This window comes from Meles meles, chromosome 10, assembly GCF_922984935.1.
Source record: "Meles meles chromosome 10, mMelMel3.1 paternal haplotype, whole genome shotgun sequence".
NCBI classification, from domain to species: Eukaryota; Metazoa; Chordata; class Mammalia; order Carnivora; family Mustelidae; genus Meles; species Meles meles.
Window position 1 is genome coordinate 91,584,929 of NC_060075.1, and position 24,415 is coordinate 91,609,343.

The following is a 24,415-nucleotide window of genomic DNA, read 5'->3' on the forward strand; positions in this document are numbered from 1 at the left end:
ATACAACTTGATTCACAGACTAAATTATGTAAAATATAGTTTGAAGGCCCCTTTTTATTCTAATTCTTTAAATATGAGCGCTGGCAGAGGCTATTATGAACCTGGATTTGCATTAATTTGAAGTATGGCTGACAGGCTAAATAGGAGGAGAGGAAAAAAAAAACAAAAGAGATGACTTCCTAGGTGAAAACTACCTTCCTTTGTACCCCAAGTGGGTGAAAAATGCCTGATCATATTAGCATTGTATTTAGAGAAACGGTGAAGTATGGTCAAACTTCCTCCAACCTCCAAAACAAAAAATAAGCTCAGCAATTGAAAGCATTTTGGAGGGGTATCTGGGTGGCTCAGTGGTTAAAGCCTCTGCCTCCGGCTCAGGTCATGATCCGAGGGTCCTGGGATCCAGCCCCACATCGGGTGCTCTACTCAGCAGGGAGCCTGCTTCCCACCCTTCCCTCTGCCTGCCTCTCTGCCTACTTGTGATCTGTCAGGCAAATAAATAAAATCTTAAAAAAAAAAAAAAGAAAGAAAGCATCTTGGAAACTACTTAATACAGAAATGTACATTTCAATAAAAGCAGGGGGTACCTCTGATTCACAATTATCCTCAACTTTATCTGTTACCTAAAAACTTATTATAACGCTTCAGATATAGCGGGGAAGTCTTTAAAAAAACATCCCACTAAAGCATTCAGCAGATAACAGAGAACACAGGCCTGATCTTTATGACTCAAAGCTGTTACTGCATAACTCTAGATACAACACACCGCTGCACACCCTGTATCCAGAATTCAGTACCGCGAAAACATTTCTATTAGGAGGGCAATATAATAATCATAATAATAACCCTCTATTGATCCAGGAACTCTGGCACTGAAAGCGTGAACAAGCCAAGGTAATGATGTCGTCACCAAGGGACGACAGGAATAGAACCCAAATCCCTCGGCTCCCAAGCTCGTGTTTTCTCCTAATTGTGCTCCTTCCTACTCATCCCAGAGCACCAAGTGTAAAGGGCTGGAGAAGGGAGTGGACACACATGAGCCGAGTCGGCGAGGTGCAGGCCGCACTGAAGGTCCCCAGGAACCACTCTGTGGCACTTTCCTTTGTTTTGGCTGAGGACGATGAAGGCAGCCGCAACCACAGCCCCCGGGGACCAAGAACTGGAACTAGGTACTGCCCGTGTGCTAACTCTCTCTTCCTCATTTTAGGCCTTTCCTTTTCACCCTCTCCCTTCCGGCCGGCCTCGCAGCTCTCGCCGCCTCACTGCGCGTGCATCCCCTCTCCGGCTCCGCTCCGCCGTCCCCGCCCGAGGGGCAGCCGCGGGTCCCCCGCGCCCTTAGGTGGTCCGGGCGCTCCCGGCTAGGAAATACGAGTGCTAGTCAAGCTTTCGGCGTTTCTGCCGTTAGAAACTCAAGCGGTGGGAACAGGGGTGTATACCAAGTCGGCTCTGCGCGGGTCTGCGGAGCTCGCCAGGACAAAGCAAATTTGAGACAATAAGCAAAGAGCCTTTCTCTCCTCTCCCAGCCCAGCCATCCCCTGGGCAACCTCCCACTGGAGGACGCCTTCCGGAGCGCGCGTGTTTACACTTTCCCTGCACCGGGTGGAGGAGACCAGCGCTCGCGCACTCCGGGAGATTCCAAACCGTTACTCCGCCCGCCGGGGTGGGGCCAGCCCAACGGCCGAGCCTGCGCAGTGGGCCTGACCGGCTCCGGGGGCCAGCGCACTACAAGTCCCACAAGGCAACGCGGAGGCGGGCAGCCGCCTTACCTGCCGCGAGCTTATTCCTCCGGCTACTACTGCTCTCCCCCTCCCCTGTTTCCGTGGGTCTCCTTTCCGTAGTTAAAGGCTATTCTCTCTTGAAGCACGCGAGGAGAAGGCTCAGCAACCTGGACTTGGAAGCTCTTTGCTTAACCTCTTTGTCCCCCTCTCCCCGAACTATGCCTGACTCCCTCACCGGAGTTGGGTAGTGGATAGAGAGCAGGAAACCTGGGGAGGCCAAAGTCGAGGCAACTTGGTCGCACTTCCGCCTCCCGGGCTCCGGAAGGTAGAGCGCACGCGCTCCCTGCGACTCCGGCGCGATTGACTTCCGCTCCCACTGTGCCCTGCGAGCCGAATCATGGATCACACTGGTAAGGAGGCGGAGGCAGTGGGGGTCCCGGTTCCATGCCCCCTTGGCCGGCCTGGGACTGGCTGCCCAGCGGGCAGAGAGGGGATACGCTCGCCCTACAGCAGTGGGGGGTGGCGGTGAGGAAGAAATCTTACAGACCCCTCCCCGTGCCCGGCAAGGGCCTGCTGCTTCCCGGCCTACCGTCCGGTGTGGTACCTACAGCCTCGGTGCCGGCAACAGCCGCTTCTCTGGTTCTGCTGAGCTCCCAGCCCAGACGGTGGGCGGCGCGGGCCTCGTGGGGACGAGAGAGCCCTGGCTGCTGCTGCTTCTTTTTTTTCTTCATCCCGGGTGCTCTGCTCTACGTGTTGGGGACTGGCGGGTAGATTCCAATCTCAGAGTCGGGAAAGCTCATTACGCTGGGAGTCGATGCGCGGGAGTGGGTTGGAGACTTCCTGCTCTTCAGCCAGCCTTGGGCGGGTGCTGCGGTGGTCCCTGCGGGTCGTTATTGTCTCTCCGGTGCTTCATGGACTAGAGGTGGGAGAAGGGAGTCGGATATGGTTTTCGGAATCATAGTCGGAGCGGCTTTTTCTGCCTGAGTCCAAAGCATGCCGCGCGCTCCGGCTGTGGTCCTTACTCATCATTTGGGGGCGTTTACAAAGGAGAGCATAAATTTAAGATCTTCTGATCTCTTTCTTCAAGTAAGAATGACTCCGTTCTTCGTTATGTGTTGTTTGGCTTTTTCTTCTTTGTGGTTTTTGGATATTGAATGAGTGCACTTGGAGTTAGTGTTCTGTACAGTTCTATCAGCCATATCGTAAGTAGGAAAAAAGGATATTCCTTGTATTAACTATTGGTTAGGATGCTCTCAGTCATCAAATACCTACTTAATTTTGTACATATATATATAAAATTATAGCTCTATAAAATTTCGTGAGTGCTAGTCAGCATAACATACACTAGATACCTGTATGCCTGGAGATGGAATGATGGAATTGTAAACTAGACGGACTGAGTCCCTGACCTCATGGAGATTACATTCTGTTAGGGAAGACAAAATAGACAAGTTTTGTTTGTTTGTTTGTTTTAAACGTAAACATTACAGATCATCATGAGTGCTTTGAAAAAAACTGGTAAAGACTAAATAGGAGGAAGCTTCAGAGAGAGTGGTCAGGGAGGGTCTTTCTGTAAAGGTAGTATTTACAAGCTGAGATCTGATATATGAGAAGAACCCATCCGTGGAATTAGTGAGGAGAAAAGCATTTCTAGCAAATACAAAGATTCTGAGGAAGGAAAATATAGAGGTTATTCAGCTGCAGCTTAGCAAGAAGAAAAGGGCCCTAAGAGATTGGAAAGGAAAGCAGGGGTCAGATCATAAAAGACTTTGAAGGCCATGGTAAAGATTTGATTCTATTTTAAGTGCAATGTGAAGCCATTGAACAGGAGTACAGGAGGAACATAAGTTCTTTTAAAAAGACAATAGGTTGTTCATGCAGAATGGTGTTAGGGAGGAAAGAATAATAGAAAATAGACAATTGAAACGGTGATTGCAGTAGACAAGAACAGAGGCTCAACTTAGTGAAATTGGCTTGGTTTAGGGAAAAGGGAAATGTGCAGATTCCATATTTTCATGGTAGAACTCAATAGGAGCTTTGCAAGGGAAAGCAGAGATGCTTAGGTGTCTGGTTTGACAGCTAGGTATTGTCTGTTACTAAGTTGGAGAAACCTTGGGAAGTAAACAGACTTTTTTTTTCTTTTAAGTGGTAAAGCTAAGACCTGGGAACTTGGGAATGAGATTTTGGACTGCTAAGTATGAGCTGTGTACTTGGAGCATACAAGGGGAGATGTCAGGTGGAGATCAGAGGAAAGATGTGGGTTGAAAAATACATATTTGAGACTTAGGACCAGATAGCTAATATTTTATGGACTGAAGATGGATGAGATCACTTGAATGAGAATACAGAGGAGAGGAGGGCCAAGACCCAGGCTGTATGTAAGGAACTCTAGTATTTGGAAGTTTTGTAGAATTGAAACTCTGAGACCTTGGTGTTCGAGTAGCAAACATGCAGCTTTAGCAAAACAGTTATCATTAGAGCCTGTTACTGGAATTGGGGGTCAAGCCCATTGCACAGTTTAGAGGATGTTATGTTGGGAAGTTGTAGTAGGACTGGGTTTGTCTCTGAGTATTAGTTATCCTAGTTTTCTAAGTTAAAATGTTGCCTAAGAAAGGAAAGAGTCATCCTGACGTGAAAATATTCACAAATGAGCTGACCACCTAAAAAATTAGTTCTTACTCAGATAACGCTGCTGCTCCTTTTCTATTCTTTTTTTTTTTTTTTTTTTTTTTTAGATTTTATTTTTAAGTAAGCTGTATACCCAACTTGGGGCTCCAGTTTACAACCGCTAGATCAAGAGTCACACGTTCTACTGATTGGGCCAACCAGGCGCCTCTTTTTCTATTCTTTTAATTTTGTTATAAGTCATATTCCTTGCTTCATTATAAACTTTGCAAAAGATTCAGGTTTTCATGGGATTCATGAATTTGGCATGAATTTGGTAACTGTTTAAATCACAAATGAAATCATTGGCAAGTTGAGGAAATGCAGTTGATTGAAGACATGATTAGGTAGGCATCTTCAAAGAAAGATTTTAACGTCAAAGGATTAAGAGAGGGTCTTAGGGGAAATTGAGGATACCCTTGAATATTGTACGCAAAATTGACTGAATTTATGATTATGCTGGAAAGCCAAACATAAAATGAAGGCTATCTTGTAGTGTTCTAATAGAATTTTGCCAGGAAAAACTACTCCAGGAAAGTATGATTTAACCTTGATTCATTCTTTGGTCCTTCTAAGAATCAGCTCTTGGTTGTAACTGAAATCTAAATTTGGTAAGATATTTCTTGGTTCCTTTATTTCAGGATAAATTTCTAAATGAAATTAAAAAAAAAAACCACTATAATATGAAAGTGTTACTCCTTTTTAAAGTGGATTCATCTTAAATGGCCTCAAAGAGGTGCCTGGCGGTTCAGCCGGTAGAGCATGTGACTAACTCTATCCTGGGATTATAAATTCAAGCCCCCCCCCCCCCGCCCCACCGGATGTAGAGAATACTTAAAAAGAAAATCTTTATAAAAAAAGAAAAATAAATGACAGTGATAGCTTTATTCTCATTTTCTCTATAATATCCAAGGATTTTTGTAGTTACGGGCCTTATATTTTTAGTTGGCATATTCAAAAAGAAATTGTGCTATATTTTCTGATTTTTAATTAAAAATAAAAGAGAGACAAACCCAGAATGATGTTACTCTTAAATGCTGTACTTTGTTTATAGGCTTGCAATCTGTGAGGTAGGCGGCAAGGTGTTAAAGGGCAGTGGACTTCCTAAAAATTGTGGGACACAAAGCAAGCTACTGTTGTGACACATGTTCAGGATGGTGGGAAAAGGATTTGCCGTAATGAAGTGTTGGTATTTTGGTCATTCCTCTAGGTTAAACCATTGAGTCCTTCTAAAATCTGAAGGACAATACTGAACTGTTAAATCTATCTACATTAACTTGCTTTTTATTTTATTGAAAAATCAGGAATACCTTTTGAATAAGAAAAAAAATCGATTCATGTCTGTCTTTTGGCTATTACATTGCTTGTAGGTACTTCTACATAAATAACTAGAATGGAAGCAGATGAAATACATATTCAACTTGTTAATACATTTTGTGAACTGTTGAAAGTTCACCAAGTTGGGTTTATCCTAATTCAAGAGTTTAGCTAACCATGTAACTCTTTCCATGAATTTTTTTTCTTTGAGGATTAGCTATTATAAAAGTAATAATAGAAAGTAGACAGAAAGATATTTAATTAATTGTTAAGAACATATCTTGAATTTTGTTCTAAATATTGCTCAGAAAGAGGGGCGCCTGGTTGGCTCGGTCAGAAGAGCACGCGACTCTTCATCTCGAGGTTGTGAGTTTGAGTAGGGTATAGAGATTTTGTAGATAAATAAAACTTAAATAAATATTGTTCAGAAAGAATGCAAATTGATGTGAATTTAACGTGTGTCTGATCCTAGTAGCCTTGGAGGTCATTAGTACTAGGTTACTTTCCAAATTTGGCTTTACTGAATGTGATGTGAACAGTGTGCCTATCAGTCTTGAGGGTAATATCTCCTGTGGAGGCAGTTCAGTAATTTTCACATTTAAAACATTACTATTTTTTAAAATTATTTTATTTGAATTTCCTATTTTAGGGAATTTCCCTTTGTGTCTTTAGCAGGGAAAGGTGAATATTTTCTGTATTGTAATGTTTTGTCATAGACTTAAAAAAGGGAGGCAACCTTCAGATGGAGTCAGTTCTATGCAATAATGCTCCCATTACTCATGAGAAATGAGTTAATTTGTTTCATAGCTAATAACAAGCAGGGACTTAGAAAGTGTCCCTTGTTATAGATCTATTTTAATCACAGAAACCTTGCATCCTCCTAAACTCTTAACTTTCCATTATGATGCTGTTCAGAATAACACGCTTGCATTTTATCTCTAGGAAGGTTATAGCACAAATACATTGCGTATTTCTACTATTAAATGGTGTAGTAATTTTTGCTGTTCTTGAATACTTTTTAGAAAAACCATTTTACACTTAAGGAAATAATCACCTTCCTTAAAACTAGCTTCATTTTCAGATGCATTATTTATTTAATTTTGCCATTGTCAGTGTTAGTTTTGTGTTGGTTTTGATAGTCCTAATGTAGATTTACTTCACAGACTTAAGTGTTTTGTGTGCTTGGTGGAGAATAGGGATGGTTTCTTCTTTTCCTCCTTGTCCTTCCTCTTACTTTTTTTTTCTTTTCTTTTCTTTCTTTTTTCTTTTAAGAAAATCTCTTCTGGTTAAAGACAGAAATTCTTATCTTGGGCCTGTGAAGGGTTTTATGTTTTCTGTGAACTCTTCTGGAATCATGAAAATTTTTGTCTACTTCAGGGAGAGGTTCTGTAACTTTTGTCAACTTTTTAAAGAGTTCTGTGTCTCAGAAAGCATTGCTTTAAGGTTTTATCCAGTACAGAGAAAATTAGTGTTTAAACTTATATAACATAATATTTAAAATCAGAGCCCAGATTTAGCCCTTGATAATGTTGGGTATGTGATTTTAATATCTGTGTCAGAATTACCTTCAGAAAAGGGTAACTGAAAGAAATCACAACTTTTTTCTTCTGGCATAGATAATGAGTTACAAGGCACTAATAGTTCTGGATCCTTGGGTGGTCTTGATGTTCGAAGACGAATTCCTATAAAGCTCATCTCCAAACAAGGGAACAAAACCAAAACCGCAGCTCGAGCTCCGAGGACTATAAACAGGATGCCTGCAAAGGCTCCACCTGGGGATGAAGGTAATTTCTTTAAGTTGAGAAGTTCGGAAGTCTCATTCCACCAAATAATCCATGTGGTCTTCTTTATTTATTTTAGATCTTTTTTATCTTACTGTCTTCATTTTTTAGTCTTTCTGTTTGACTTCTCATTTTGGTATGTACTTTTCTCTTCCTTTATAATATTTTTGGGTTTTTTTTCTTTTGTTATTAAAAGTAACACTGCCTGTTGTTAAAAGAAAAAACTAAATAATGTTGCAGAAAACATAGTATTAAAAGTGAAATTTGTTCCTCTACCTTGACAATACTTCACCAAAGCAATTTTTTATAGTAACTTTTTAATGTATAACTGCCCTTTTTTGCATGTAAGATGCATTTGAAGTTTTGCAGTTTATCAGGATGTACAGTTGTGCTCATTTAAGAAAATAGGCTTAGATATTTTCTTAATGGATGTGTTGTAATTTAATAATTTTTCTACCTTTTTTGCTGTGGAAACAATGTTGTAGTAAATATTCTTATACATATAGCTTAGCATGCATCCTTGGTTTAGAATTTACATTTTGCATGATTTAGGTATTTTATAACTTGATAGATACTGTGCATTTTAGAATTTAATGAATATTGCCAAATAGCTTTGCAAAAAAAATACATCAGTTTAATTCCCACACACCAATATTGGGACTATTAACCTTTTAAAATTTTTGTTTTGACATTTCTTTAATTATGAGTGGGGTTATATATATGTATATATATATATATCTTTTATAGTATTGATTATTTCTTTTGTGAAGGATCTACCTATTCATATCCTTTAACTGATTTTTTTCTGTTTTGTTGCCTTTCTCTTTATTTTTATGAGTTCTTTATAAATTATTTTACCAATTGGCTTTTATGAGTTCTTTCCCAGTTAATGCATAGATTGGCTCTTTGTCATATATTGTGTATATTCACCATTTGTCTTTTACATGTTATATATACAATTTTTATTGTATAGAAGTTTGAGGATTCTGTGTAGTCAGATACCAATCCAGTCTTTTCTGTTATGACTTCTGGGTTTTATAAAATCCTTAGGCCTTTTCCCTATTTTATGAGCATAAATTAGTTTTCCCATCTTACTCTTCAGTATAGGGTCAGCAAACTGTGGCGTGTGGACCAAATCCAGCCCAGTTTTTATAAAGTCTTATTGGAACGCAACCATGCCCATTCATTTAAGTTCTGTTCATGGCTTCTTTCACACTGTAATAGCATAGTTGAATGATGACAAGAGACCAACACAGCCTAAAATACACACTTATCTAACCTTTTACAGAAAAAGTTAGCTGGCATTGAAACATTTATGGACAAATATTTGGCTACTAAAAAAATAAAGTGGAGTTTGGCTCTATTTATTTTTTCTCTAAAACAGCTGGCTATTTGTCTCAATTGTTGAATGATCTGTCGTTTCTGTGCCAAATAGGAATCCCATCATTATCATACATTAAAGGTCTAAACGTATTTATGTCTGTTTCTAGATTTTCTGTTCTATTCCAACAGTCTATCTCTATATCTTTTTGGAATAAAAAAAATATATATTTTTTTAATATTTTATTTATTTGACAGAGAGAAATCACAACTAGGCAGAGAGGCAGGCAGAGAGAGAGGAGGAAGCAGGCTCACCGCGGAGCAGAGAGCCCGATGTGGGGCTCCATCCCAGGACCCTGGGATCATGACCTGAGCCGAAGGCAGAGGCTTTAACCCACTGAGCCACCCAGGCGCCCCTGGAATAAAAATATTTTAATTATACCTCATATTATAGTTCCTTTTATTGTAGGGTATCTCTTCCCATCTGAACAAGTACATTTGAAGTCAAATGTTATAAATTGTGGTAGCAACTTAGGGCTGCTGTCACACTACCCATAACCTAGGGTGCCCCCTCTTTGGTCTTTTGGTTTCTTTCAATAATTTCTAAAAACTGCACAGTAGTATGCAAATAAATTCTTGTTGTAATAATCCAACAAGGCAGTAAAGCTACAAACCCCCTTCTATCCTTTTCCTCTCAGATATCCCTTCATTCCCTCTCCACTCACCCCCCGAGCCCACAGGAATTGTTACCATTCTCTCTCTTAAGAGAGCAAACTGAGGCTGAAGATAATGTTTGACTACTTTAGATTCACTTATTTGGGGTGAAATAATAAGTGATTGGTGCTTTTCCTAGGCATTTATCAAAATAAGGAGTTTTGGGTTCTGTTATGATATCTATATGAATATATATGTAGTTTTAAGGATGGGAATACAGGTTGAACTACTTTGAAAAATGATTATATATTCCTCATTTTCTTGTCTGTTGCAATAATTTTTTATGCAATAATTTTCTGCATTTTAGATAAATAAGAGAAACTGATTTTCCTTATTTTGAGTTTCGATGACAGCAGCTTTTATAAGGTATAAATGGGCCTTATAAGACTTACTTAAGGTCACTCATTTGTAACTTTGTAAGAACACTCTTTGAACTCTACTCTGTATTGGAGATCATTAGCAGTGCGCTGAGTATCTAGATCAGCTTTGAAGAATCCTTGCATCGCTGTATTTGTGCGTATGTCCATGGACCTCTCCATACACAGGTGCTGTAATTTAGCCATGTGGATAAAGTTAAAACTTGTGTGCTTGGGCTGCTCTGTTTACCCGTTCTAGGGCCAAAAGAGACATGAGAAGCCTGGCATTTTGGAGGGATAGATGTGTCTTCTCAGCTTTACTTTAGGTAATTGCATTCTACCTAGAATTACCATCACACTGCCCATTAGTTTTCTCTTCTTTTGTGTGAGATGAGAAGATTACAATCAGGGTCAGAGAAATTGAGCCCATTTGATCTTCGTAACTTTATTGGTATATGCAGTGTAGAGGAGGATACTTGTGGATAGATATGATATGGCTTCTGCTGTTCGGTTGATAAACCAGGGAGAGGTTTTAACTGAAAGGATGAGGTAGGTCTAAAATCAGGCTCAGTTTTAAGACTGAAGGAGAGGATACGTAATTTTAAGTTGTAAGAAGAAAACCTGAAGAATTCTTTGTTTCCAGTATATACTTTTGCAATAAAATCAGCCACTTGCGGGCACCTGGGTGGCTCAGTGGGTTAAGCCTCTAACTTCAGCTCAGGTCATGATCTCAGGGTACTAGGATCCAGTCCTGCATCGGGCTCTCTGCTTGGCGGGGAGCCTGCTTCCCCCCCTCCCTCTCTCTCTCTGCCTGCCTCTCTGCCTACTTGTGATCTCTGTCTGTCAAATAAACAAATAAAATCTTAAAAAACCATCCACTTGCAACATGATACCACTTTTGTAGGTAGATTAGGATAAGTGGTGATGAGTATCTTTAAAGTTTGTGCAACAAGTGTGATGATGGTAATTAGTGAAGTTTTATATTAGGGATAGTCTGTTGAGTTAATAAGAGCACTTGAGTGGGAGTGAAGAGTTCTGAGTTCTGTTCCTGGCTCTAGCACTAATCTGTGTGTTTTATGGGTCTCCAAACTACAATATTCTCAATTGTGAAGTAAGAGAATTGGACTAGATGGTTACCAAGATCATTTCTAGCTGATATTTTAAACTCAATTTAAACTAGGCTTGATTATCTTGTCCTTAGAAGAGCTTTGAAAGGCGTCAGATGGGCTTTTCGGTGAACAGGTCTGTGGTGCCATGTGCATGTACTTCCAAAATGAAATTTAGGCTGTGAAAAGTTAATCTTTAACACTTTCTTTTCTCAGAAGGATTTGATTATAATGAAGAAGAACGGTATGACTGTAAAGGGGGCGAACTGTTTGGAAATCAGAGAAGATTTCCTGGACACCTTTTTTGGGACTTCCAGGTATAACTAAAAATAAATTTCATTAGAACAATAAAAACAATCAGAATACTTAATGGTTTGCGCTTTTATTACAGCTGTTACGCTTTTTAGAACACTCAAATGATGTGTTCATTAATGTCCTGTTTCCACTATTTTCAAAAATAATTTGAAGTAATTTTCAGTAAAGTCAAGTAAAATCAATAACCTTAAACACTAAGAGAAAAAAAACCTAACAGTGGCACAGCTAATGATATGGAATATATGGGAATTATACCAAAAAAACCTTAATGGTTCTAACAGTTTTTATAAATACTAACCAATTCATTGCATAAATTATAAATTTAATTTTTAGAAATGCTTAAAAAGGAAATTTTAATTATATCATTTCAACAGATAAACATCTTAGGTGAAAAGGATGATACACCAGTTCATTTCTGTGACAAATGTGGATTGCCTATTAAAATCTATGGGCGAATGGTAAGTATTACTAAATTAAGTTTTAGTAAACGTAAACATTTGTGTAGAGATAGGATTTTGAAATTTAAGTAGGTAGGTTTATCACTGTTCAATGACTAAGTTTGTGACATTTTTAAATAAGTATGAAATAGCTAAGGGAAATTTTGGGATAACATGCATTTAACTGACAAATTCTTGAATTAGTTGAAAAATACTAAGGAAACTGACTTCTGGAAACTTACTTCTTTGGACTGTTTGATATCTGTTAGTGTACATTTATTACAGTTCATTAAGGAAACATTTTTTTCTTGTTTAACGGGTAAAATTATGATGTTACTTGTTATTTATTTATTTATTTATTTATTTATTTGACAGAGAGAGATCACAAGTAGGCAGAGAGGCAGGCAGAGAGAGTGAGAGGGAAGCAGGCTCCCTGCCGAGCAGAGAGCCCGATGCAGGACTCGATCCCAGGACCCTGGGATCATGACCTGAGCCGAAGGCAGAGGCTTTAACCCACCAAGCCACCCAGGCGCCCCCAGTTACTTGTTTTTGATGGCTATAACTTTTTTTTTTTTTTTTAAGATTTTATTTATTCATTTGACAGAGAGAGATCACAAGTAGGCAGAGAGGCAGGCAGAGAGAGAGGAGGAAGCAGGCTCCCTGCGGAGCAGAGAGCCCGATGCGGGGCTCAATCCCAGGACCCTGAGATCATGACCTGAGCTGAAGGCAGCGGCTTAATCCACTGAGCCACCCAGGCGCCCCTGATGGCTATAACTTTTAATGTAAAACTAATACTATTTAGAATTTTGGAGAATTGAATTCTAATCATTAAAAACAATTACAATCCCCAGCTATAATTTTATAGTAATTTTGACACATCCTCCCTTAAAAAAAGATAATTTCAGGGGCGCCTGGGTGGCTCAGTGGGTTAAGGCCTCTGCCTTCGGCTCAGGTCATGATCCTGGAGTCCTGGGATCAAGCCCCATGTGGGGCTCTCTGCTCTGCAGGGAGCCTGCCTCCTTCTCTCTCTTTGCCTGCCTCACTGCCTAGTTGTGATTTCTCTCTGTCAAATAAATAAAATATAAAAAAAAAAAAATTCACATTTGTGTTTGAAAAAAAAAATTGAACTCAGTAACGTGTCTGCTGGTAGAGGGCATAAATTGTACTCCTTTGCTTTGCTGTATAACATAACTAAATGACAGGAAAGCATTGTGAATTTTAAAAATGGTTTAACATCATTTTTCTGTTTCCTTTTGATTTATTTTTGGAGTTTTATAGGTTCATTAACTGCCAGAGAAAAATGCTACTTAAATGTAGGAGATATTTGTTATTTTATTGCTTTGGAATAGTTTCAGGAGGAATAGGATAAGATAAAACATGGTTATAGTATTCTTTGGGAGCTTTTTAAAAAAATTTTTTTTTATTTTAAATTTTTGACTTCTAATTGAAGTATAGTTGACATTAAGTTAGTTTCACGTGGGCACCTGGGTAGCTCAGTCATTAAGTGTTAGCTCAGGTCATGATCCCAGGGTCCTGTGATTAAGCCCCACGTTGGGCTCCCTGCTCAATGGCAAGCCTGCTTCCTCTCCCACTCCGCCTGCTTGTATTCCCTCTCTCTCTGTGTCTCTCTCTGTCAAGTAAATAAAATCGTTCAATAAATAAATAAGTTCCAGATGTACGACATAGTAGTTTGACAATTAGTATACATTACACTGTGCTTACCATGAGTGGTTACTGTCTTTCACCACACACAGTTATTACAATATTATTGACTGTATTTCAGTATTGTATAACACAGTTCAGTATATTTCAATATTGATTATGTTGTGCTTTTCATTCCTGTGACTTGTTCGTTTTATAGTTGGAAGTTTGTACCTCTTAATCACCTTCACCTATCTTTGCCACAACTACTAATGTGTTCTCTGTATTTATGACTGTTTCTTTTTGTTGTATTTGTTTTGTTTTTAACATTCTACATGTAAGTGAAATCATAGGGTTTTTGTCGTTCTGTTTTGTTTTGCTTTTAAAGATTTATTTAAAGGGAGAGAGAGTGTGTGCTCATGAGCAAGGGGGTGGTGCGGGGGCAGAGGAAGAGAAGCAGACTCACTGCTGGGTGTGGAGCTTGATGTGGGGCTCAGTCTCATGACCCTGAAATCTTGACCTGAGCCAAAATCAAGAGTCGGATATTTAACTGACAGAGCCACTCATGTGCCCCTGTCTTTCTCTGGACTAACTTGACTTAGCATGACACCCTCTGGGTTCATCCACATTGTTGCAGATGCAAGATTTAATTCTTTATGAGTTTTTTTTTATTATTGTATTTTTATTTGTATTATTTATTATTTTATTGAATTATTGTTTTTGTATTATTTATTGCTTTATTATAATTTTTGAGTATTCCATTGTGTATATGTACCACATCTTCTTTGTCCATTTATCTATCATTAGACAACTTGGGTTGCTTCCATATCTTGACTATTATAAATAATGTTGCAGTAAACATAAGGGTGCATATGCCTTTTTGAATTAGTGTTTTTCGTTTTCCTCAGGTAAATTCCCAGAAGTGGAATTACTGGATCATATGGTACTTCAAGTTCTAGTTTTTTGAGAAACTTCCATACAGTTTTCCACAGTGGCTGTGCCAGTTTACATTCCTACCAACAGTGCAGTGGGGGTTCTTTTTTCCCCACATTCTCACCAGCATGTTCTTTCTTGTCTTTTTGATGCTAGCCATTCAGACAGATGTAAGGTGATATCTCATTGTGGTTTTGATTTGCATTTCTCTGATGGTTAGTGATGTTGAGCATCTTTTCACATGACTATTGGCCATCTCTCTTCTTTGGAAAAATGTTTATTCAGGTCCTCTGCCCATTTTTAATCAGGTTATTGAGTGGTGTTTGGTTTTTTGTTTGTTTGTTTTGGTGTTGAGTTGTATGACAGTTATTTATGTGTTTTAGGTATTAACCCCTAATTGGGTATATTATTTGCAAATTTCTCCCATTCTGCAGGTTGTCTTTTTGTTTTTTTGATGTTTTCCTTTGCTGTGCAAAAGCATTTTAGGTTGTTATAGTCCCAATTATTTATTTTTGCTTTTGTTTTCTTTGCCTGGGGAGACCTCTAGAAAAATGTTGCTAAGATTGCTTTCCAGAAAATTGCTGCCTGTGTTTTCTTTTAGGAATTCAGTTTCAGGTCAGACATGTAGCTTTTTAATCCATTTTGAGTTTATTTTTGTGTATGGTATAAGAAAGTGGTCCAGTTTCATTCTTTTCCTGGCTGTCCAGTCTCCCATCACCATTAATTGAAGAGACAGCGTTTCCCCCATTGTGTATTTTTGCTTCCTCTGTCATAGATTAATTGACCATATGAGCATGGGTTTATTTCTGGGCTCAGTTCTGTTTCATTCATTTGTCTGTTTTGTGCCAGTACCATCCTGTTTTAATTACTACAGCTTTGTAGCTTAGTTTGACAGCTGGGATTATGATACTTCCAGATTTGTTCTTTCTCAAGATTACTTTGGTATTCGGGGTTTTGTGGTTCCATACAAACTGTAGGATTTTTTTTCTAATTCTGTGAAAAATTGCATTAAATCTGTAGATCGGTTTGCATAGTGTGGGCTTCATTAGGAGCTTTACATGCTAGGAACCTCAGGATGAAACTCATAGTGTTTATACTTCCAGAAAGTGTAAGCAGATGCATATGCATACATTTATTGGGGAAAGGACCAAAGTTTCTGTTGCTTTGTTACTGAAAAAAGGTTAACTTTTGCTTTTGTAGTACTTATTCTAGTACGTAATAAATGGTGTTTTTGATGAATAGTTCTCAAGTACCTTCTATGTCTATTTTTTATGGAAATATTTTAAATTCTCTTGTGCTTAACTAATATGTCTCTGTTCACAGATTCCATGCAAGCATGTTTTTTGCTATGACTGTGCTATTTTACATGAAAAAAAAGGAGATAAGATGTGTCCAGGGTAAGATTATCATTACATTTTTAAATAATAAAGCTTGTGGCGGGATGAATTGTAAACTAGGTTAAAGGTCAGGGTATGATGTAAATTAGCAGCAGGATATCAAGTGTGCAGACATGGCTAATCTTTCTTCGGGAGCCCAGAGTTGCTCTTAGCCTTCCCCTTAGGATAGGGCTAGGCAGCTATTACCTGTCAATTCAGATTGGCCAAAAAAAAATAGATTTGTCATCACAAAATTGGTGTTATAAATCAAAAGAGTTGTTTCGGTGTTTTTCTTGTTTTTGTTTTTTTCTGATGGGATATTATAGAGGTAGTATCAACCAATGATTGAGCGCAGAGACTTTGGAATTAGAACTCCTGACTTCAGATCCCTATTCAGCCACTTATTAGCTATGTGACAGGTTGTTTCTTCATCTGTAAAATGGAGCTAATAATAGTATCTACCTCCCTGTGTTGTTGTTAGAACTAAACTAGTATGTGAATATATAGTACCTAGTATATACTAAGTGCTATGTTAAGTATAAGCTCTTAATTATTGCCTTCAAATCTTATTTATGTCTCAAGTACATCTTAGGACACCATCATGGCATGAGCTCAGACAAGTTATGAAGAAGATCTAGAGGTATTGGTTGATATTGATCCAGTTTGGGATGGTCTTGAAAGATCCAGAATAAATTGGGAATATTAATATCCATTTAGAACCCCTGATAGAAGGCTTGAGAAAGCTTTGTGACAGACTGCCTTGGAACAACTGTAGGCTTCTGAGATTTTATGACCTGTGTCAGAAGCTAGCCCAAGATTGGTATTATTGGTTGAGAACAGAATTACGGACAGTTGTAGGAGGATTGGCTTCACTGAGAGAGAAAGGGTGATTCACTAAGTCTTCTAATATTAATAGTTAAAAGGAATTTAGTCTTCAAGATATTAAGAGTAACTCCCCAGTAAGCACCTCACTGGTTGGCCCTTAGCTGTTAGAGAACATAAGCCTCTTTGGCTTACCAGACTCAAATCAGGAAGTGAAGAAATGGAAACCCAAGTTAATATGAATATCATACACTGTTGCTTTTAAGCATCACCCAAAACAAAGTGCCTTACATCCTGTTACTATAGAGGTACTTCCAAGTTTGTAGCAGATTAGAAGCAAAAAAAGAACTGTGCCAAATGGCCACTCATGGGAAGCCTACTAGGTTCAAGGAGTGCCAGCCAGCCTGACATCAAGGATGGAAGTGTAGGCACAACTCAAACTCAAGAGTGTAGAGCCATTTAATGTCTTCTCAGATGACCCAGCACACACACTCCGCAGTTGTGGCTTGTATCTGTGCATATGTAGTATTGAACTAGTGATTCAGTCCCTCCCTTTCATTGTTTTATTTATCCTAGAATATCCTTCTCTGAGTAGGGCAAAGTAGATTAAAAAAACCATTGTGAGTTAGGTAGAATGCATGTTTAATCCCATGGTGCAGATGAAGAAATAAACAAAAAGATTAAAAAAACTCTCCAAGTTTACAGAGCCAACGCTTGACCCTACTTCTAATACCTGGTTCAGTCCTTTTTTCCTGTTTCAAAAAAACTCCAAAGGCAAGTGTGGATTAAATACAGTGAATGAAAAAGAGTTATAATTTTGACCCTGAGTCAGTAAGAAAATGTTGAGTTAAATTTAGTGCTTACAGTTTAGAAGAGAGTGTGTAATACTGTTAGTAGTGAAATTGTCTGGTAATTTTTCCTTTAGAGACTCTGGATGGTCAGGGTTTGAACTGAAGTTGTTGACAGTTTTGAATGTCAGGAGCCCTGATGAGTAGGGTGATCATACTCATTTGGGTGGTCCTCACAGCATCTTCTACGTAATACTGTTTGCTCAGCATGAGCTTACTGTTCAAGTTTGGATTCCATGACTATGACAGATCTTCGGTTTATCCCTTCTGCATAGTTTTGCAAATGGATGCAAAGCATAGAGTTGTTTGAGACAACCAGATCATCGAGGTCTTAGGAAGACTAGGTCTTTTTTTTTTTTTTTAAATATATATATAATTTTTAAATTTTTTTTATAAACATATAATGTATTATTAGCCCCAGGGGTATAGGTCTGTGAATTGCCAGGTTTACACACTTCACAGCACTCACCATAACACATACCCTCCCCTATGTCTATAACCCCACCACCCTTTTCCTACCCCCCTACTGCCTGGCAACCCTCAGTTTGTTTTGTGAGATTAAGAGTCTCTTATAGTTTAAGACTAGGTCTTTTAAAACATACTCCGATTGATGAGCACTTGTAACGTTTTGTTGTAGTAAGAGTTCTGAGTTTGGTGGAAAACCTGACGCTTAATAGGGAACAGACCACATAGTGGGAGAGACTAAAGGTTCTCTTACAGTAACTATAGCTTTTAATGGTGCACTTCTGCAGTGTTTTCCACAACTGATTTTAGAAACAGGTGTAGCTGTGAAGTTACGTGCATTGTTTTTATAGTCTGCTTTCAGTAAATCGTTTTTTCCCCCCTTCTAATTTAGCTGTAGTGATCCTGTGCAGCGAATCGAGCAGTGTACGCGAGGTTCTCTCTTCATGTGTAGCATTGTTCAAGGGTGCAAGAGAACGTACTTGTCTCAGAGGGACTTACAGGCTCATATCAACCACCGCCACATGAGAGCTGGAAAACCTGTTACCCGTGCTTCGCTCGAAAGCGTCCATCCTCCTATTGCCCCACCGCCAGCCGAAATCCCCGATCGCTTTATAATGCCGCCAGACAAGCACCATATGAGCCATATTCCGCAAAAGCAGCACATCATGATGCCACCACCCCCTTTGCAGCACGTGCCGCACGAGCACTATACCCAGCCACACGAGGACATCCGTGCTCCTCCTGCAGAGCTGTCCATGGCTCCACCTCCACCTCGCTCGGTCAGTCAGGAAACCTTTCGTATTTCAACAAGAAAACACAGCAATCTAATAACTGTCCCTATTCAGGATGACTCCAATTCAGGTGCTAGAGAACCACCACCTCCTGCCCCAGCACCTGCTCACCACCATCCTGAATATCAGGGCCAACCAGTGGTATCGCACCCGCATCATATTATGCCTCCACAGCAACATTACGCACCACCCCCACCTCCTCCACCACCCATCAGCCATCCAATGCCACATCCTCCCCAGGCCGCAGGTACTCCTCACTTGGTGTATAGCCAAGCTCCACCTCCACCAATGACCTCTGCTCCACCACCAATCACCCCTCCCCCTGGACATATTATTGCCCAGCTGCCACCTTATATGAACCATCCTCCTCCAGGACCTCCCCCACCTCAGCACGGTGGTCCGCCTGTAACCGCACCCCCTCCTCACCATTACAATCCTAACTCTTTACCCCAGTTCAGTGAAGATCAAGGAACTCTGAGCCCTCCATTTACACAACCAGGGGGAATGAGTCCTGGTATATGGCCTGCACCGAGAGGGCCACCTCCTCCTCCACGAATGCAGGGTCCGCCTTCTCAAACCCCACTTCCTGGACCACATCATCCAGATCAGACAAGATATAGACCGTATTACCAATGATTAATAGTACTTTGAACTGAAGATATGACGAGGGAAAAAAAAAAACTTATGTATAGTCAATCTTTTAATTAAGCTTTGACTGTTTGGGGGAAGGAAGAGTACCTCTTATTGAGGTGACCGCAAAACATTTAGGGTCTTGTCTCTTAAAATGGTTTTAAATCTTGACCTTAGGAATGACTTCAAGTACTATACCGTAGTGCAGATAAGTGGCTCAGTTGAGCTCAGCTACGTTTTAACAACTTTGTTCCCCTAGTGTGGTAAATTGACCCAGAGGTGACCATTTGTAAAAAATTTGAGAAGAATTTTTCATTGTTCCACTTCTAAAAATACGGCTTTTGTTAAATCCAACGTTTAGTTTTTCTTGTGATACATTTTGTTAACCTGTGTAAGAGGACTAAATTTCAAAATGGTTGTAAAAATGCTATTTTTATGTGAATTTAAGTGCAGCCACATACTGTTTTTTAAAACCATATGTTTTACCACTAATTTCCCAAAGTTACAATAAAATCCTAAAAGTAAAAATCTACTAGAATTTACTGTAAGGCAGACTGTTAAATGGTAGAGAATTATTTCACATTTTAGGCACTGAAATTTTGAGGTATATTAAATATATAATGCACTTCACTTGGATGCCTTTTCGTTTTTAGGCAGCCTCAGGAGCACCAAAATACATTGGAATTCCATATTTATGTTCATAATATTAAAAGGCATTAGTAGTTATTTGGAAAGATATGGCCAAAGCAATTGACTCTACAGGCTCCAAGCTGTTGGGGGATACTGTTACTCGTTAACGCTTTCTACCGAATGGTTGGAATCACATGATGCACCATTTACTAATCTTAAGTAACATTATTTTATAGAACTGTTTAAAACTGTGTTATTTAGATGAAATGTGTTCTACTCTGCTCATTGTCTTAAACTTAAATATTTAGGGCTGAATAGGCTTTGTATAATTCCTCATTTTCTGGTAGAGTTTGATCTGTGCTTTGAGTGGGTTCTGTCTATTGGGTTTTAAAGGACAATTTGAATGCCATCGAGGAATACTGTATTAATGAAGGACGTTCTTGTAATCACAAACTTGCGTTGCTCAGGTCTCATTACTGTGTGATAAGGTTTTTTTCTCTAACTTGAAATTTTAAAAGTGTTAATTATTTCCTATTCCTTTCATTGGTTAAGCACTATAAAATTTGGAACGTTTTAAAAGGGAGTCAACAGTGCAGACCACCAGACGATATTGTATTGGAGAAAAGTGATGACTAAATTGTGAATTTCAGAACTTTATAAGGTGCCTTTAGAGTCAGCTTTTGCATTATAGGGGCTTGTTACAGTCCAACTAAGATGACCACTTAATGTTTTATACAGATCTCATATGTATAAATCAATACTCTTAGGATATTGTTTTATATCCTTTGAATAAACCCCTGTGAAGTATTTCCTCCCCCCTAAAATGGTGCATAATATAAACATGAAAAATGTAGTATGCAGATATCATTTATTAACTAGTTTGTAGTGCATAAATTTAGAACATTTCTTTTTGACAAAGGGTGAACTGATGGCTAATTTACCATTTAATTCTGTCAGATACAAGCAAAAAACAGTTTCTCATCTTGGATCATCAGATGCAGAGGCATCTATGAATTTAGAGCTGAAGTTAGAGATGATATCAATGATCATTTCAACCTTGGCCAGCTGAAAATAACGAATATGCTTTTTTTTTTAAGTTAATGGAGTGATTTTTCACATCTGCAATTTGAGAGTCCAGTGTTAATGCAATAGATGTAGTGAGAAATTCTTGTTACTAGAAGCGTGGGAGTGAAGTATGAACTAGTGTGAAATGGTGGCGGTGAGTGCTTCTATCATATTACTGTAGGTACTTGGACTGGTGCAAACTTGATTCCTTTTCATGTCCCTGTTTAGGAGCTGTTAAAATATTACTGTTGAAAACCCAATACCATTCTTTGTTTCTTGTGATAAGAAAATAGCCAAATTCACTTCGGAGCTTTTCAGCTATCTCTAAGGAGCTCTCCTGTTTTCACTGAAATTCACTAGAGCTGAACGTGGTATGAAACCACTTAGCCTATGTATTGGACAAAACAATTAGTATCATGATAAACTTCCACATGTTTAAGAGAATTCTCATAGACTTTAAAAATGATTTCTTTTCAGTTAGGTTTAAAAAATATGTGTTATGCAGGGAGGCAGATCAGATGAATGTGTTGTAGCAGACAAAATTTTTAAATGGTGTTAGACTTGAATTCATCCAGTTATTGTTTGAATGAGGGCGGGTGGGTAGAAGGATAACAAAATTACTGTTAGTGTTTCTTTCCTTAAGGAAAAAGATGTGAATCCCAGCCTTATTTCAGGGAAGCCTTTGAAGCTATGATGGACATAAGTCTAAATTAAATGTATGTATGTTTCATTATATTGCTCTTAAGACTACTGAGGTGGCAGTTTAATTCTTAAAAACAATAAAATGGAAGCATAAATACTATTTTGCCTAGATGAATTTTTACCTAATGATGACACATTTGGGTGAATGCCAAGTTTTCTGTGTTGATGTGTTGATACAACTTTTATAGTAAAATTAGATTCACTTTTTTTGAGATGAAACCCAGCAAGTCGAATGTTAGTATTTCTTCAGTGGCATGCTTGTTCTCAGTATAAAACAGTATTTGGGGAACTATCAGTTGCAAAAACCATGAGAAACTATATCCATTTTGTCCTGTAAAAACCATTTGCTCAAAATTATTGTGTAAATACTAACTAGATACCACTAATATATAAGTGGAAACGATAATCTGACTGTTAATTTTTTAACTCAAATTAAGTAACTCTACTATATTGAGGTATACAGAGCTGCTGTAGACCTCGTTCTAACATACAGGAAGAGTGTCCTACCTCTTTCTGGAAAAGTCCTATAGTCCAATCTCATGAGCATTTTGAAAAAGTCCTATATCGTAAGTACAGTTGACCCTGAACAACGTGGGAATTAGGGGTGCTCGCCTCCCTGCACAGTCAAATCCACGTATAACTTTTGACCCCCCCAAATTTTAATAATAGCCTGATTATATACACAGTTGATACATATTTAGCATATTATATGTATTATATACTGTATTCTTAACAATGAAGCTAGGGAAAGAATGTCACCAAGAAAGTTATAGAGAAGAGAAAAATACGGTACTGTACCATATAGAAAAAAAACCTTGTGTATAAGTAAGCGGACTCACGCAGTTCATACCCCTGTTGTTGAAGGGTCAGCTGTACATGGAAAAAAATCACAAGTACCTAGAACAAAAATATACTTTTCTAATTATTAGGTTAGCCGTCAAATATTGATGTTAATGGAGGTTTGATGTGATCATACTCAAACATACTATATTTTGACCGAAGTGGATTTATTTTTCTTCACTGGTTTGTAACTGTAATCTGTTAAATTTTGGCCTAGAAACTAAGTAGAATTTACTTATTACGGTATATGCACTATCTAATAAAGCAATATTGGATATACTTCGCTTAGAGGGGACAGAGAGGTAAGCCAGTGAAAATACTTGATATTAATAAAAACATTTGGATTTTCAAACAATTTTCGTTTTGATTCATGCCCCTTCAATTTTCTGTCATTGAGGGGAAAAGTGTTAAGAGAACCCCCCCTTTTTTTTTTTTAAAAGGACAAATCTTAAAGCAGTATTTTAGTGTTTTAATTTTCCCATCTTTTAAGCATTACAGAATCCCAGAATTGAAGAGTCATGGGCAGGACACACGTCTTGTTAAAAATCTAGTATTTGGGGGTGCCTGGGTGGCTCAGTGGGTTAAAGCCTCTGCCTTCGGCTCAGGTCATGATACCACGGTCCTGGGATCTATCCCTGCATCGGACTCTTTGCTCGGCAGGGAGCCTGCTTCCTCCTCTCTCTGCCCGCTTCTCTGCCTACTTGTGATCTCTGTCAAATAAATAAATGAAAAAAATCTTAAAAAAATTCTTCAAAAAAACCTAGTATTTTGAAATGTTATTCTGTGACTCAGAATATCCCATTTCTATTCTCACAGTAGTAGGCACCAATTTTCATATTGTGTTAATAAGCCCACTTTCTGTTAATCTACCTTTAAAATTACTCTCCTTTTGCCTGCCTTCAGATGGAAAAAATACTGCTCCCTTTTGCTTTTCTTCCTAAGCATTACTTCCAAACCTTTAATTTTTTGTTTTAATATTGGTATTTTAATTACATAAATAATAGATCTTTTGGGAAATATAGAACACATTAATGCTACAAATAAAGGTATAGATAGCCTTGCAATGAACATTGCCCTTCCGGGGATAAGTACTGTTACAGCTGTGGTGTATATTACCCATCTATAACCAATTTAGTTGCGGAGCTGACAACTATAAAGAGGCTCCATGCTCTGGTTCAGCATCTTAATCCATGGTAAATGTAGTATTTCATGACTGATAATAAACATAGACTGATCACCTACCATGTGGGATCTAAACCATTCATTCATTCACTCATTCATTCATTCAGGTATGTGCTTGACAGTATGCTAAGCCCTTGGGGTGCACAAGCCTTTAGAGCTAGAGGATCGACAAATTTCATTAAATTACCTAACATGTTAGAAGTGTGATAAAATTCTATGAGATAAAGGAAAAGTAAGGATAATCTGGCAGTGGGAGGTTCGCAGTTTTAAGTAGAATTCACTGAAGAGAAGACATTTGAACAATGATTTGAAGTAAATGGGAATACTTAAAATTAAAAAAAAAAATTCTTTAAAACAGGTGCCTGCCTGGCTCAGTCAGTAGAGCACACGACTCTTGATTTCTGGGTTGTAAGTTTGAGCCCCACATTGGGTGTAGAGGTTACACCCAAAAAAAAAAAAAAAACCTTTGAAGTCGATGAGAGTTAGCCATGTAGATACCATGAGGTGGAACTTTCTAAGCAAACAGGCTGTAAAGGTCAAAGTGGGGGCTGCATCTGGCATATTTGGGGAACAGTAAGGAGATTGGATTGGAATGAGTGAGATGAGCGGGAAGAGAAGGTCAGAGAGGTAATAACAGGAAATGGAGAAATCACAGGCTTTCTGGGCCATCATAAACTTTGAACCTTACTCTACTTACTCTAACCTGGGAAGCTTTCGTGGAGTTCTGAGGAATGGAATGATCTGGCTCTTTTTGGAAGGATTATT

General features: G+C 38.7%; 1 protein-coding gene across 2 annotated transcripts; it reads left to right on the forward strand.

Moving 5' to 3' along the window:
• Nucleotides 1-973: 973 nt before the first annotated feature.
• CBLL1 (Cbl proto-oncogene like 1) lies at nt 974-23,042 on the forward strand. Of its 2 annotated transcripts, XM_046021172.1 has the most exons (7): nt 974-1,166; nt 1,859-2,125; nt 7,313-7,480; nt 11,190-11,290; nt 11,663-11,746; nt 15,623-15,696; nt 18,202-23,042. In XM_046021172.1, the coding sequence occupies exons 2-7, from the start codon at nt 2,113-2,115 to the stop codon at nt 19,235-19,237; spliced, it is 1,476 nt and encodes a 491-aa protein (XP_045877128.1). In that variant the 5' UTR covers nt 974-1,166; nt 1,859-2,112; the 3' UTR covers nt 19,238-23,042. The 2 variants fall into 2 exon arrangements, with proteins under 2 accessions (XP_045877128.1, XP_045877129.1); XM_046021173.1 differs by lacking the exon at nt 974-1,166 and having other exon boundaries at nt 1,213-2,125; nt 11,193-11,290.
• The last annotated feature ends 1,373 nt before the right edge of the window (nt 23,043-24,415 follow it).

Excerpts from the sequence above, each read along its gene's own strand:
- CBLL1 (XM_046021172.1), top strand. Across the intron at positions 11,747-15,622 it reads TTAAAATCTATGGGCGAATG|ATTCCATGCAAGCATGTTTT; the intron begins GTAAGTATTACT and ends CTCTGTTCACAG. Across the intron at positions 15,697-18,201 it reads GGAGATAAGATGTGTCCAGG|CTGTAGTGATCCTGTGCAGC; the intron begins GTAAGATTATCA and ends CTTCTAATTTAG.